The 14,629-nt window shown below is 47.6% G+C and overlaps 1 protein-coding gene across 1 annotated transcript; it reads left to right on the top strand.

Annotated features, from left to right (window-relative positions):
- Window positions 1-2,575: 2,575 nt before the first annotated feature.
- LOC119848798 (pyridoxal phosphate binding protein) lies at window positions 2,576-13,358 on the top strand. The gene is given in 8 exon segments (XM_038385027.1): window positions 2,576-2,644; window positions 3,807-3,842; window positions 4,365-4,440; window positions 6,999-7,083; window positions 7,085-7,131; window positions 8,291-8,433; window positions 10,658-10,756; window positions 11,632-13,358. Coding segments are annotated over 8 exon segments (678 nt in total). The 5' UTR covers window positions 2,576-2,590; the 3' UTR covers window positions 11,770-13,358.
- The last annotated feature ends 1,271 nt before the right edge of the window (window positions 13,359-14,629 follow it).

Genomic DNA, 14,629 nt, shown 5'->3' with positions numbered 1-14,629 from the left:
CAACCCTGATATTCTAGGATTCTATGATTCTATGTGCTGTGGGTGCTTCCAAGCTCTCGGTCCCTGCCCGCAGCTGCCTCTAGTCCCTGCAATGCACCCGGGGCACGACACGCGCCCCTGGACTGGGCCAGCCCCGCTTTGCAGGGGGCGTGGCCACGGCCCGGCGGGCTGCCTCTCCTGGGCGGTGCTTAGCCCTGCGGACCTTTCCGAAATGGCCGCTGCGCGCGGCCAGTCTCAGGGCGCAGCCTGGCTTCCCGGGCCCCGCTCCCGCAGCCATTGGCCGGAGGGGGTGGGATGGCGCGCGCCGTTGGCTGACTTGAGGGGGGCGGGGCGCGTGTGTGGCGGAAGTGGGGCCGGGAGAGGCTGGCCGGCGGGGATGTGGGGGAGAGCCGGGATGGCCGCGGGTGCAGGGCTGGGCCCGGCGCTCAGGGCGGTAACGGAGCGGGTGCAGCAGGCGGCGCGGCGGCGGCCCCAGGTGAGGGGGCGGGGGGGGCCTGCTTGATGCACACTCCTCTCCCCAGCACCGGGCCCCCCCCGCCCTATGGGCCCCCAGCTGCCCTACCGCTGGGCCCCCCGGCACTGGGGGGGAGCAGGGCCTCTTCCCCCCCCTCCCCCGGCTGCCTCCGTGCGGTAGGGTGAGTTTCTGGGCGAAGGCTGGCGGGCGGTGGGTGGTGCTAAGGTGAAGGGGGGGGGGGAGGCGGGTGCTAAGGAGTGAATGGGGGGTTGGGGAGGCGGGTGCTAAGGAGTGAATGGGGGGGCGGGGGAGGTGGGTTCTAAGGAGTGAATGGGGGGGCGGGGGAAGCGGGTGCTAAGGAGTGAATGGGGGGGCGGGGGAGGCGGGTGCTAAGGAGTGAATGGGGGGGGGGGGGAGGCGGGTGCTAAGGAGTGAATGGGGGGGTGGGGAGGTGGGTGCTAAGGAGTGAATGGGGGGCGGGGGAAGCGGGTGCTAAGGAGTGAATGGGGGGGTTGGGGAAGCGGGTGCTAAGGAGTGAATGGGGGGGTTGGGGAAGCGGGTGCTAAGGAGTGAATGGGGGGGGCGGGGGAAGCGGGTGCTAAGGAGTGAATGGGGGGGGCGGGGGAGGCGGGTGCTAAGGAGTGAATGGGGGGGCGGGGGAGGCGGGTGCTAAGGAGTGAATGGGGGGGTTGGGGAAGGATGGTGTTTAGAGTTGGGGGGCTGCAGAGCGTATCTCCCCCTCCCTGAGCTGGCTGGGTTTTCTCTTCCTTTCCCTTCAGTTGAAACCATCAGCTTTTATCGTTCTTCCCCCCCCCCCCCCCCAATTCTGGGAGTCTCACAGGGGAGGGGTTTCATACACCTAACCAGAGCGCCCAGCTGCTTTAGGGGCTGCTGTCCTCCTTCCATCCCAAGACATGCTCCCTACCCCGTGTCACCTTCTGAAAATACCCACCCTCAGCACTGCGCTACTAACCGTCGCTCTCTGTTTCCCGCTTCTAAAAGCATAGGCGCCAGGAGGGATTATCCCCCCTTGTATTTGTGTGTTGTATCTAATGGAAGGAAAAATCAGGGAATTTTTGCTGTCCCTGAGTGATTCTGGTAATGTAACTAATCTAAGCACCCAGATACATTTCTCCCAGCTGTCATCTTCAGTCCAGCTCTGGCTGCTTGAGTGGCATAACATAGAGCTTGAAAGAAGGCCCTGCTTTTTCTATACTGAGGATTTCTCACTCTTCTGAAGTACACGCCTGACAGAAACGTTTGTAGGGAATTAGCTGTAAAAGAGCGTGTCAAAAGTTTCTGTAAGGCCACACCACTGGGGAAACGACGTTGTGTTAGAAAGTTAACAAACATATTAACTGACATATTGTACTTCGTGTGGACAAGGACAGATGTGTTTAATGACACGCTAGCTGGTTGTAGCTACGCTTAGGAGCAGCAGAGGGCTAACTGCAACCGGTTAGTAGTTTTTGAAAAACATAGTCCTTGTCTACATGAGGTGCAAAGTCACATTAAACCCTAAGTTAACACGTCTTCTAACACGATGCTTTTTCTCATTGTAGATGTGGCCAAATTGTTTGTTAAGATTGCTGGACCTTATCTACATGGGGTGTTATTTCTGACTGAGTCCATCTGTGGGATGCTCTTATTTGGAATAAGAGTGCTTTATTCCAGATTGCTCTTATTCCAACGTGGAATACACTAGTCACCTGGAGTTAATCAGGAATAGTTACTCTGTTTTAAATTCATACCCATCTTATTCATCTGTCTTCGTAGATAAGCCCTTGTGTAGATATGGAGCATCTCGCTAGCATGGCCTTTATGACCCCAAGTGGAAGAGATCCCCTCAAGACAGTTATTAAATTCTTCTTCTTAGTGGCATATTGTGGCACCTCCTGCGCTACAGAGCAGGTTGGCCTAGACTACAGGCTTTTGGAGAGAGAAGGGGCTGTTGTTTTAAGTAGCTGGCCATGAGGATAACTCCACCAGATTTTGAATAGCCCTCTTAACTGAGGGGCAGACTTGAGGTTTGGTCCTGGTATTCATGCCACTGACTTCTCACAACTGCTTCCTTTGACAGGGTCTCCCTGCTGTACAGCCTCGACTTGTGGCTGTCAGAAAACCAAACCTGCAGACATGGTTATAGAGGCCTACAATCAAGGGCAACGCAGTTTTGGGAAAACTATGTAAGTGCCCCCACCTTTCTTCCATTATTTCATAGGCTTTAAGACCAGATGAGACTGTTGGGATTTAGTCCGTCATGCTGCATAGAATTGCCCCCACTGATTCCTGCTGGCCCAAGAAGTTGATCTTGAACTACAGCGTGCCTTTTAGAAACTGTCTGACAGCTTCTCTTGTGGTGAACCCTTAAGCTTTAGCCCCTGGATGACTAGAAGCGGACTCTGCTTCAAATCCACATTTAGGTTTTCTTTATGGACTGGAGCATTTTTCTTTTTTTAAGGTTTGGTTAACCACCACTGTCTGAATTCTTGTCTTCTAATTTCTTGACAAATGCTATAGTTCCATCCTAGGCAGCAGGGCATAATGAAAGGGGAGTACCTGGGTATTTTACCCAGCGCCATAATTCTGGGCTGCAGTATTTCATGGCTAGCTCCTTTGTACATCCTGCTCTGTTTTGCAATTAAACCTCAGGCAGCGTGTCAAGAAGGGGGAGTTACAAGCAGGGCCTGAAACTTTGATATTTTGTACCAGATAACAGCACTGTTAGCTGACCTCTGTGCACAAGGATGCTAGCTTGTGGCCAGGTAGAGGAGGGGGGGAAATCCAGATGTGCGTTCTTGGTAAAGTAGTGAGAAAGAGTACCCTGTATCTGAATGCTGTTCAAAGTGGCAGTACAAGTAACAGCTTACTGCCTAACTTCAGAGTCGTCTTCTACCTTTGGCCTGCTAAAGTCAGGGTTGTAAGTCCAATCCTTGAGAGGGCCATTTAGGAATATGGGGCAAAAATTGGGGATTGGTCCTGCTTTGAGCAGGGGGTTGGACTAGATGACCTCCTGAGGTCCCTTCCAACTCCAATATTCTATGATTCTATGAAATGCCAGACTCTTAGCAGAGTGGTGCCTGTCTGTTATACTCCGTGTAGCACGTTCTGCTCGTGATGCCAATGTATTACATCCATTAGCATTACTGGGTGCTACAGAGGAGAGAGCAGTCCCCATCTCACCATCATCCCCATACGCACTCCATGGAAAGTCTAGTTGTTGTATTTGCTGGCACAGCTGTACGCTGTGTCCCAGGAATGCTGGTTGTGGCACAGTACCTCTGCTCTTCCAGCAGAAAATGGAGAATTGCCTGACGTAGTTTTAACAAGAGGATGTCTTTAATTCACTCAGGTTCAAGAATTGCTAGAAAAGGCATCAGACTCCAAAGTAAGTATACTGTTGGGTTTTTTTTATATAGTCTCCCGTCACCCGCAAAGTATCTTTACAATTATGCGGACATTCCATTGATGTTTTAAGGAATCAAGGTGGAGGGTGGGGGTATCCTTAGTTTCAGGCCTGTTTATCAGAACTCTTGAAGCTCCTGTCAATGAGCACAATTAGTCATGAGGCTTGCGTGTGGACCCTGCATTGCCAGTAATGATCTCTGCAACAGGAGATACAGGCTGTTCTCGGGTTTTAAAGACCAGTGATAATGACTTGCTTTTGAAAAACAACATTGTTTTACGGTTAACTTTTTGCCCCCACTTTGCATAACATTCTATTCCCTTAGTCCTCCCCACAGGAACCAACCTCATTAGCACCAGAAGCACTGTCTGAGCTAAACTTCCCTCAGTACGTTACAGAAAGAGGTGTCTGGTGCATGCATTTATTTATTTTTCAGCCCCAAATGCTTTTTGGTTGGTGGAAAAATTGCAGTTCAAACCTGATTAATTCTTCCTCTGTTCTCAGATTATGTCCTCGTGTCCAGAGATTAAATGGCATTTTATAGGCCATCTGCAGAAGAACCATGTCAACAAACTTATTGGTAAACTTAATTTAACTTCTTTATGCTCAGTGTCCTGGAGCAACAAGTTCTTCCAGTGTCATAACTTGCTTGATTAACCCATTAGTACAGTTGATTACAGGCCAAGAAAGCATGGTCCTCGCTTCGTGTTTTACTTTTACTTCTGTCTGCTGTTATCCCTTCCCATAGTCCACTGCTGGCTGGAGGCAATTCAAAATAGCTCTGTGATACCTTTGTTACACAGGAGGCAGGGAGCCCCTTCATTGGGGGAATATGATTTTGGTGTGTCTGATATTTGCCTCTGGCTGCAAGAGAGAACTGCTTTTGTGTTTGTGAATTTTCACATCCACTAAAATAAAAAGCAGCCTGTGGAACTCATTTCCACAAGACATCAAAGACCAAGAGCCTAGCAGGATTAAAAAAAGACTAGATGCTTGGATAATGGGACTATTCTGAGATTTAAAGGTAAAACTTTCAAAAGTGCATAAATGAGGCCTTGGCTATACTAGAAAGTATTGGCTGGTATAGCTATACAGCAACCCTCCTAGCGTAGAGACGGTTCATGTGTACCAATGAGTTCTTCTCCTGGTATCTATTACCAGTTTCCCAACAAAATAAACTATGGCTATGTCCACACTACAAAGATAAGTCGACCTGTGTTAGGTCGACTTAGAGCCACTGCAGTAATTACTGTGGTGGCTGCTGTCCATGCTACTCTCCTTCTGTCGGCGGTGCGCGTCCTCACCATGAGTGCTTCCACCGACTGAAGAGGGGCAGTGTGGGGGGCCGAGAGCTCCAGGGCTCTCAGCTCCACACCAGGAACCCAGCTGCCCGGGGGGTTCCTCGCCTTCCAGCTCCCGAGTGGGGGTGGGAGGCCAGCCACCTGGGGCTTCTCGCCTTCGGTGCGGAGATCCACACCCAGAGTTTGGCCGGCTGCCACAGTCCCGGGGGATGGCAGGGCTCCCAGTGAGAAGCCCAGGCGGCAGCCCAAGCCGGGAGACTGGGCGGCAGTCTGGCTTGGAGTGGAGAATGGGTAGCAGCCCAGCTTTGAGGTAGCTTTCTTGTCAATTTCATGGCTCCACTGGAGCCATGAAGTTGACAAGAATGTCAGCCAATGGCCCATGTAAGACTGCATTGCCCTAACTACACGGACATAAGCCTGCACTCTTATTGAGGTGGTTTTATTATGTCCGCATAGCAGGGGAGTTACATTGGTGGGAGGAGCATTTCAATGTGTACACCTCCACTATTTTGTCAACAAAACTCTGTAGTGTAGACAAGGCCTAGATCAGAAAAAACACTCCTCTTTGAGTATTACTGCATCTACACTAGGGCTTTTGTGCACCCAACTATAAGTATTGGAAGGGCTGTAAAACCTCTTGGGCGTGCACCAACTTCTAGTGGGGGTGAAGAGGAAATTTCCTGGGGAGTAGACTCTCATACTTACCCACTGTGAGTTTGTTGAAGCTGACACTGGTTACTGTGGAAGACAGGCTACTGAGCTGGGATGGGGCTATGGTCCAATCCTATCTGGCAATTCTTGAATCCAGTACAGAATAGTATTTCATTGATCCCAGGGAATTTTTGATGTTTACTTAGCTCTTCTACAGCCCAAGCGCTCTCTGTGCTGGGTCACTGTGACCTCTTATAAGAATGGGGGAGAAGATGTCTCAAAACTGAGGGATATTTTGGTATGTGCCATTTGTAGCAAGGGGTCAAGCTGAACTGCCACCATCTGCTAAATTGGCCACAATAATCTGTGTTCCACGGCAAATGCACATTGTAGCACACTGAACTTGCTATGCAAAGTCTAAAGTCTGTCTTTGGTGTATGGCGCTAAAGAATGATTGAAGCCTTGTGGAAACCTGGTGACAAGATCATTCTGTTTCTGTGTGTCTCTTACTGATGCCTGTCTGCATGTTAGTTCCTCTGCCCCTGCTGCTTCGCAGAGAGAAGCTTATGACTTCAAGTGGGGAGTAAACAGCAGGAGCAGATGATCCAAAGAACCACCACCATGTTCCTAATGCAAGTGGCCTTGGTAAGAAAGAGCAAGGCAAGAAAAATACAGTAAGCTCTGGGGGTCTAAACAGAATTTTAAGCTAAACGCTTCCTGCACTGCATGAGACACCTGCAGCTTTAAGGTTTTAGAAAGCACTGTTGCAGTTAAATCCTCTTTCAATCCATTTCTTTCCTTGACAGAGATTTTTCACTATTTCATTTGGTTTGCAACCGAAATTTTCTCTCCATCTCTCCACTTCTGTTGGTATCAAGAAGCTGGGTACCATTTTGCATTTAGTTCCTACAGTGCCGTACGTTCTCAATGTGCTACACAAACTAATCCTCGCAGCCCTTGTGAGGGAGGTCGGTAGTTTTCATTTCATTTATGGATGAGGATACTGAGATCCAGAGGTGAAGAGACTTGCCCAAGGCAAAGTTATTGGATCCGAGACTGGGACTTGGGAGATCCTGGTGACTGTTAACAAGAGGCTATTGCCAGTTGAGGCAGACAGTGTTCCAGCTACAGTTGTTTGTGCTTTTGCCAACATAAGTGCCTTCAAATCTGCTTTATTTCTCCTTAGCTGTCCCCAATCTGTTTATGGTGGAAACAGTGGATTCTGTGAAACTGGCAGACAAAGTGAACAGCTCGTGGCAGAAAAAGGGTCATCACAGAGGTTAAAATCATGGTGCAAGTTAACACAAGTGGAGAAGATAGTAAGTGGTTGGACATTTGAGCTAATGACCTTCATGTTCTGTTAGCACTATTGATGGGTACGATGTAGCTGGGTTAGACTGATTTGTGTATTTCTAGAGCTACTCTAGGTCTGAAATTCAACCTGCCTTCACTGTTTTAAAATGGAGTCTCTCTCTTTCCAGTCTGAATAGCTCAGTTAAAAAAACCTCCATTATCACTGAGAGATTGGGGAGGCAGTAAATCCTGCAAGAAAACAGGAAAAGCCAGGCTTGGGTATCCTTTGCTGGCATCACCAGAGCAGTAAATGCTATTCCTCACATTGGCCTGGCCTCAATTATGCAGCAAACAAAATACCATTGGAAATATGGGGCCATGGGCAGGAGCCTCACTTGCCTAACAAAAATCCATCAGATATGTGACGAGACACGCATGCATTTTTAGGCCAGGTCTCCACTTAAGTTTTTACCAGCATTGCTATAGTCCGCTGGGGTTTTTTGTTTTGTTTTAACAACACACCTGCACAGGCAAAAGCCCTGGCATAGAGGCTGTTTTAACAGCAAAAAGTGCTTTTGCCAGTTTGCCTTATTTCACTCGCTGACCCAGAATAAGCTATACTGGAAAGGCACTCTTTTTGTGGTATAACTGCATGTCTACACCAGGAGGGTTTGCCAGTGTAGTTATACCAGCAAAACTTAAGTGTAGACAAGGGCTTATATTTGAAAGCACAGAGAAGGGGTTGCAGAGAACAGAGTAAGCGGGGCACTGTCACCATCTCTTTCAAGGTTGATTTTCTTTTAACATCGATAGTTTTTGGGGTTTTTTTGTATTGCAGACCTTTTGGGTGCTGCTCCTACATCAGGTGAAGCTAGTGGTCAAAGTGCCCAAGGTGGCAGTGCTAAGGAGAATGCATAGGAGACTTTTCAATGCTCTAAATCCACTAGACCACCCCAGATGCTCCACAGCTCTTGAGGGGCTGCAGGTGGCTGTACCACTCTGTGCTCCATTTGAGAGAGCCTGTGTCTAGTTTGATACTGTTGAAGGCCATAGATTTTTGGTGGGCTAAGTTGCAACAAAATGAAAACCATATCTAGGCAGCCTCTGGCACTGAGCAGGGAACTCGATATGGAGTTTGACGGTGTGTTTCTGTTTCAAGATTGTGGTATATGCCTTCTTTTTCAGGTAAACATGGACTCCCACCTGGAGAAATAGTGGGAACAGTGGAGCATATAATCAAGGAGTGTCCAAGCCTGGAGTTTGTGGGTCTGATGACAATTGGCAGCTTTGGACATGACCTCAGTAAGGGACCAAATCCTGACTTCCAGGTAAGACTTCCAAGTCTTTGGATTCACTGGAAATCAGTGGCAAGATTCCCAGTGCCTGGGACCACAGTTTAGCCCTTCTGGCAGTAATCCTGGCTAGGGCTTGTGGAGGACAGAGCTAAACAGACAACCACCACACTACTTGTAAGGGGAAATACAGCTACCATGAACCCAACTGACTGAGACTATGCCATCTCTTCCACAATGAGGCAAGGAAACGGGTATATAGCAGCAGGATGAGAGAGGTGCAGCATCCAGTTACAAAACAGCTAATTAAGGGCTACTGTTGCTTAGCTCTTCCAGTTTAAAAGGCTCACTTCAGAAAGACATGCTGGGAGATACAATCACGCTACTGTAAGAACGTAAGTCAGTGCGACCAGCTCCCTGGCCATGGTGTCAGAACTCCCAACAGCCATAGAATTTCAGTCCCTTTCTTCAGGGATGGGTTTAATTTTCAAAACCAGAACACATCCCCAGGTCTAGCTGCATGGCGTCTCCTCAAGCCTCTTCCTCAGAGGGTTTCTGCCTCTGCCCTGTCTAGAGAGGAGATATCTCCAGGAAAGTCTTCCACTTAGCTGGTGGAGAGAGCCCCCTTTCAGGTCCTTTCCCAAGTCCCTGCATCTCCTGAAGAGGCCTCTCCTAACTGAGCTGCTTGCTGGCCTTTCATCTGAAGACCAGGTGATCTGCAAGCTATGCCTGACTTCCTGGCCTGGGCGATGCATGATTAGACACAGTTGCAGCTAAGCCCAGCTCCCTTAAAGGGCCGCCCCGCCATGTGATCACAACCTTATGCTGCAAAGAGTTATAGTACATCTATACTACAAGTGCTACAGTGGCAAAGCTATAGTGCAAACACTGCAGTGACGGAGTGGGGTTTTCCATCATTGAAGTAAATCCACTGCTTTCCAGAAGTGAGTTTTTCAAACCCCTGAGTGACTTTGCAAAGTCGATCTAAGTTTTAGGTGTAGACCAGGCCTTGTCAGGATCAGTAAGAGGCTGCTGGGTTCCATAGGTCACACCTTATATCTGAACAAGTAGTTTCCATTTGGCTGAGGCAGATAATCTCTCTAACAAACTCTCATTTAATTACACTATAGAAAAAACCCGTAACTGCGTAAGTATAGCTTCTGCCAGTGTCATTTGCGTGTGGTAACTAATGAAGTGTTCTACAAACCTTTCCTGGGTATTGGAAGGAAGTGAATTGTTGGTTGGTGTTTGTATTGTGGTAGTGTTTAAAGACTTCAGTCAGGGATAAGCTCCTACATGGTAGGCAATGTATTAAACTGACACGGACGGTCCCTGCTCTAAAGAGCTTCTGTGGGAAGTATGACAGTAAGGCTCCAAATGAAAATAGTCTTTAGCTTACTCCAATGTTCACTCCTTAATACTTGGCATTTCTAGAGCATTCTTGGTTTGCAAAGCACTTTGAAGACAATATCCTGAGTCCCCTCTGAGGTAGGTAATAGTATTGTCCCCTATTCCATAAAGAGAAATGGAGTGACCTAGAGGTTCGTGACTTGTGTGTGGCTGCAGAGGCCATCGGTATCGGCACTGAGATGAGAACGTGGGAGTTCCTGACTCCTAGTTCCAAAACGCAGGCTAGCACAGCTTCACCTTGACCACAGGATTTGGAAATGCTGATGCACCCTTATTCCTGGAGGTGCAAAGGTGTCAATTTAATGTTGTCTGATTTACAGATTTACAAGGAAGTATAACTTACAACAGCCTGGTCCTTTGTATAATCCCACCAGTCCTCTCCTGAGGTTGTATCCAGGATATTCATAGGCACCCGTCTCGTGAAGATTGCTGAGGAAATGCACTGAATCGCCTGATCAGACAGATCTGCCTTCAGGCAAAGCTTCAACCTCAACTTGCTTTTGCTGTTTCCGCCTTTGAGGGGCCTGTGCCTGAGGTCAAGTAGCGTACGGTCCTATGGCTGCTCCGAATTAGCAGACCTGCTCCAGGCACACTGCTGTGTTTCCCTGTCCCTTGAGAGGATGTGTGTATTGTCACTAATGTGGCCTACAGATAAGCTGCATTGTACATTTCCAAAAGCTCATGAGGTATCTTAAAAACAGGCATGAGTCCTTGAACAGGGAGAATGGGAACTGCAGCCAGATGGAAGGAATCTCCAAAGAATAGCCTAAAGCTTGTTCCGGGACACACTGAATGCTTTTCAGTGTAACTGCTGAGCAATGTGTAATCTGCCCCTTGTTTCCTCTCTCAGGTTTTGATATCCTTGCGACAGGACATATGCGAAAAGCTAAATATCCCCATTGAGAAAGTTGAGCTGAGTATGGGCATGTCTACAGACTATCAACATGCAGTAAGTCTGGTTTCCTTTGGCCATCCAAGATCTAAGGTAGCAGTCATCCCACCAGTGCCACCTCTCCCTAGGGATAGTGACCGCACAGGCCAGGCATCCAACAACCAGACCTTGCAGCCCATCCTGCATTGAGATTCTGAAGCTAAATCTCATTAACTGAGACTGATCTTAACTGTAATCTTAGAACTAGGTCATCTTTGATCTCTGTTTGATAGCTTCTCCCATTTGTCATGACCCTTTCTAGAGTAAGGCTCGCTCCAGTGACTTCCACATTAGTGTGACTCTGAGCACTGATTCTGTTAAGGACACAACCTGTGTATCTAAGGTACCTACATGGACCTCATCTCTGGGGTGTCTGAGCCCCTCCAAATCGTTAATGTATTTCTCCTCACAACACCCTTGTGCGGCAGGGCAGTGCTATTATCCCCATTGTGCAGTGGGGAACAGAGGCACAAAGCCTAAGTGACTTGCCCAAGCTCTCACAGGGCATCTGAACCCGGGGTTCCCGGGTCCCAGGCTAGCACCCTAAACACTGGGCCATCCTTCCTCTCTTTTGTTATAAAGCAGGCAAGCGCAGGGCTAACAAACTCCGGCAGTTCTGTTCTGGGATCTAATGTCATCATGGGAATAGGGCTAACTTGTAAAAGGTGGATATCTTTTGCACAATGGCTTATTACTGGAATAAATGATCAAAAGGGCACTTTGAAGCCCAAATGTGGGGCAAAGATTGCATGTGGGAATAGAGGACATGCATTCTTGTATGTCCTACTGATTAAGTCCCAAGCTGGGTTACTGATAGAGCTAATGGTCTGTGGGACAACTTTGTACAGAGCCACAGCATCTGAGGGCTGTCTTGTTCCCTCTTCTCTCTCCAGATTGAGGTTGGATCCACAAATGTCCGGATTGGAAGCGTTATTTTTGGAGAGCGGGACTACTCCAACAAACCAGCCAATGCCAAGGCCCTCAGTGACACTAAAAGCAAAGTGGAGACCTTGGCTGTGCAAGAGCACTAAATAGAAAGAGGAAAGATGCTCTAAACTACAGGACACCAGGGAAACTTAACTATGCACTTTCATCTCCTTCCGTAGTGACAGCTTGTCATGCCAGTGAGGGGAAATACCTGGTAATAGACCAGAGTTCTCAGAACCTATAATGATTATTGTATGTGAGTAGAAACTGGATTTTTTTACTTGCAAACAACAAGAAAATTTGTGATTGAAAAATCACTTAGTATCTTAGCTACTTTTAAGAACAATCATTCTTAGATAACTATATTGGATAAACTGATTGATTTAAGAACTAGAATTGAGTTATTTAATGAGCAACAGTCATCTCCAGCAGTCTCCGTGATTATATTTTTAATATGAGGAGTGGTTTACCTGATGGAGGACTAACTTCTGGTTAGCCAGTTTTTAATTTTGTCAGAGGCATCTCCTAAATATCCACTCATCTTGAGTGAGAGAGTACATGGCTCAATAGCTACCATATGTGTAGAAGCTACTTTGTAGAGACATATCAATAACACTTAACAGTATTGACACTGAAGAGAATATATCCATTCCAATAATGAACTGATTGAATAAAGAACACAGTTGCTACTGTAAGTCAACGGCACTCTGCTTTTGACACGTAAATTGAAAGGTGCGAGTGTGCTGGCTGGCCAGAGGTTGTATTTGTCCTCTCCCGACTGGCATTGCTAACTCTTACCACTGGTGACATATCTCCTGTCTTTGTAGGCTGCTTTTAAGCCTTTAACCTTTTCCCCTTGTAAAGTGTTGTTATTTATATACTACCCGATAAGTCCAGTTGCAGTGTGCTCTACTGGCTAGAGCAGGGAACTGTCTCAGACTCCTGGCTCTGCCATTGGCTTGCTATGTGATCTTAGGCAAGCCACTTAACCACTCTGTGCCTCAGTTTCCCCATCTGTAAAATGGGCATAATAATACTGACCTACCTCACATAGGGGATTGTGAGGCTTGCTTGTTTGTAGTGTGTTTGAAACCCTTGGAGGAAAGGTGCTGCAGAAATGCAAAGTATTATTACCCCATTGCATCCAGATGTACATGAAATCAGTCGTATTGTCACTGCACAGATGCTGTAACATAGTTCCCAGATCTTTAAATTCACTTATTCATTGGCCCTGGCCTCCCCTTTTTCTAAAAGCGAGAAGGAGGTAGTTGTTTCATCCAGGCTTGGATATAAACTTTCATCCCTCTTGCAGCACATAGTTTCACTGACCGTGTTTACAGCAGATCTGTTTTGTAACTCGCATTTTGACAATCGGCTTCAGGGTCTTGTCTGTTGCCAGAATGAGGAGACCTTCATCACCAGTAGCAATACCTGCTTTTCATGGCAAAAGGCTTCTGTGTGCACGTGTATTTGGTTAAATCAGCCGTGGGTTTTATCTTCTAAATGTAACTGAAAAGAACACCCTCTTGAATCAACCTGTTATGTTCCATGGCTTCAACGCTGCATGCAGTCCAAACGGCCCTCGTCAGAGCTGCAAAGGGTGGTGTCTGATATAGTATGTTAATAAAACTGTTGTGAATTTAATACCATCTGTGCCAATCACAAAGCTATTAAAGATAATGGTCCCTTCTGACCTTAGTCTATGATTGTTATTTTTACGTTCCAGTGTTTTGGATGAATGCGGTGGGACAGTTGCTATGCAGGACTGCCCCATGTTATGCAGGTGATGTTCAGTGAGACTGGTTTGTCTTGGAGGAGGGGGTTGCTTTGAATGACAGCTGAAGCAAAAGGCCTGCTTGCCTGCATAAGAGGAAAGGCTTCTTGATCAGAGGGGAAAATAAACGGAGACTGTACAGCGTCCGAAATGAGGGGAGCAGTTCTCTCACTGTGCCTCTGGGTGGCACTGCCCCCCAATTCTGTAGAGCTGGTTTAAGAGGCATATTCGTACCTCTTGGCTATGGGGTACAGATACGTCCATAATAATCATAGGCTAAAATGGCTAGCCAGAGGTATGGAAGTGTTTTGTGCTCTCTAGCCCCAAGGAGGCTGGGACAGCAGGAAGTACCTGAGCAAGGAACAGGCCTTAAGCAGAAGCAAGGGAAACTGAGAAGAAATGATAGAGAGCATTAGCCAATGATTCCCCACCTCCCACCCCAAAAAATAAAAAGGAAGGTGGTAGAATAGCTATCACTACAGATTGTGTTGGCTCACCTGACAACCAGCTATCAAGGAATGACAATCTCCTGGCCTACATGGTGCTTTTCCACCCTGATTTCTACAGCAATAACAAGTTTGGGCTATTTGTATTTTTACATATCAAACAAGCCCTGATCTTCAATATGCTTTCTGCTATGGACCACAGAAGAATGGGACTAAATGATGATGGACTCAGCTGTGAATCTTTCTTCCTTAGCTCATATTCCCTCCATGAAGCCCACCTGCTTTCCCTTCTTTCCTATCTTCTCCACTCACTTCCTGAGTGGAAACTGGATGCTAGTGGGGCTTAATGAGGCAATGAATGATCTAGACTAGAAGGTAAGTGCCAGGGATCATGGTACTGCAGGAACCTAGTGGGTTAATGCAGTGGACTCTGAATTCTGGAGAGCGGCATTCAAATAACAAACTAGGTCGCCAATGAACGTTTGGTTTCCAAATCTCCGTTTGTGTGTGTCTTGGTTTGCACTCAGCGGCAGCAGCAGCACCACCAAAGAGATGCCTAGGACTTAAATGGCAGGATCTGCCGCTGGCCTTTAGTGAAATATGGCCACAGCTGTGTCCGAGACCTACAGCTGATGTGAGGAGGTATGCAGCATTAGAGATGCACTTTGCCTTCTTGCCATGACCTCTCCTGCCCTGCCGATCTAAGGAGTGGTATTGAGGGCAGCCTAGAGGGAGGAACTGGGC

Source organism: Dermochelys coriacea, chromosome 26 (assembly GCF_009764565.3).
Source record: "Dermochelys coriacea isolate rDerCor1 chromosome 26, rDerCor1.pri.v4, whole genome shotgun sequence".
In the NCBI taxonomy this organism is placed as follows: Eukaryota; Metazoa; Chordata; order Testudines; family Dermochelyidae; genus Dermochelys; species Dermochelys coriacea.
Note: the sequence above shows the minus strand (reverse complement) of the source record. Positions and strands in the feature narration are given on the sequence as shown.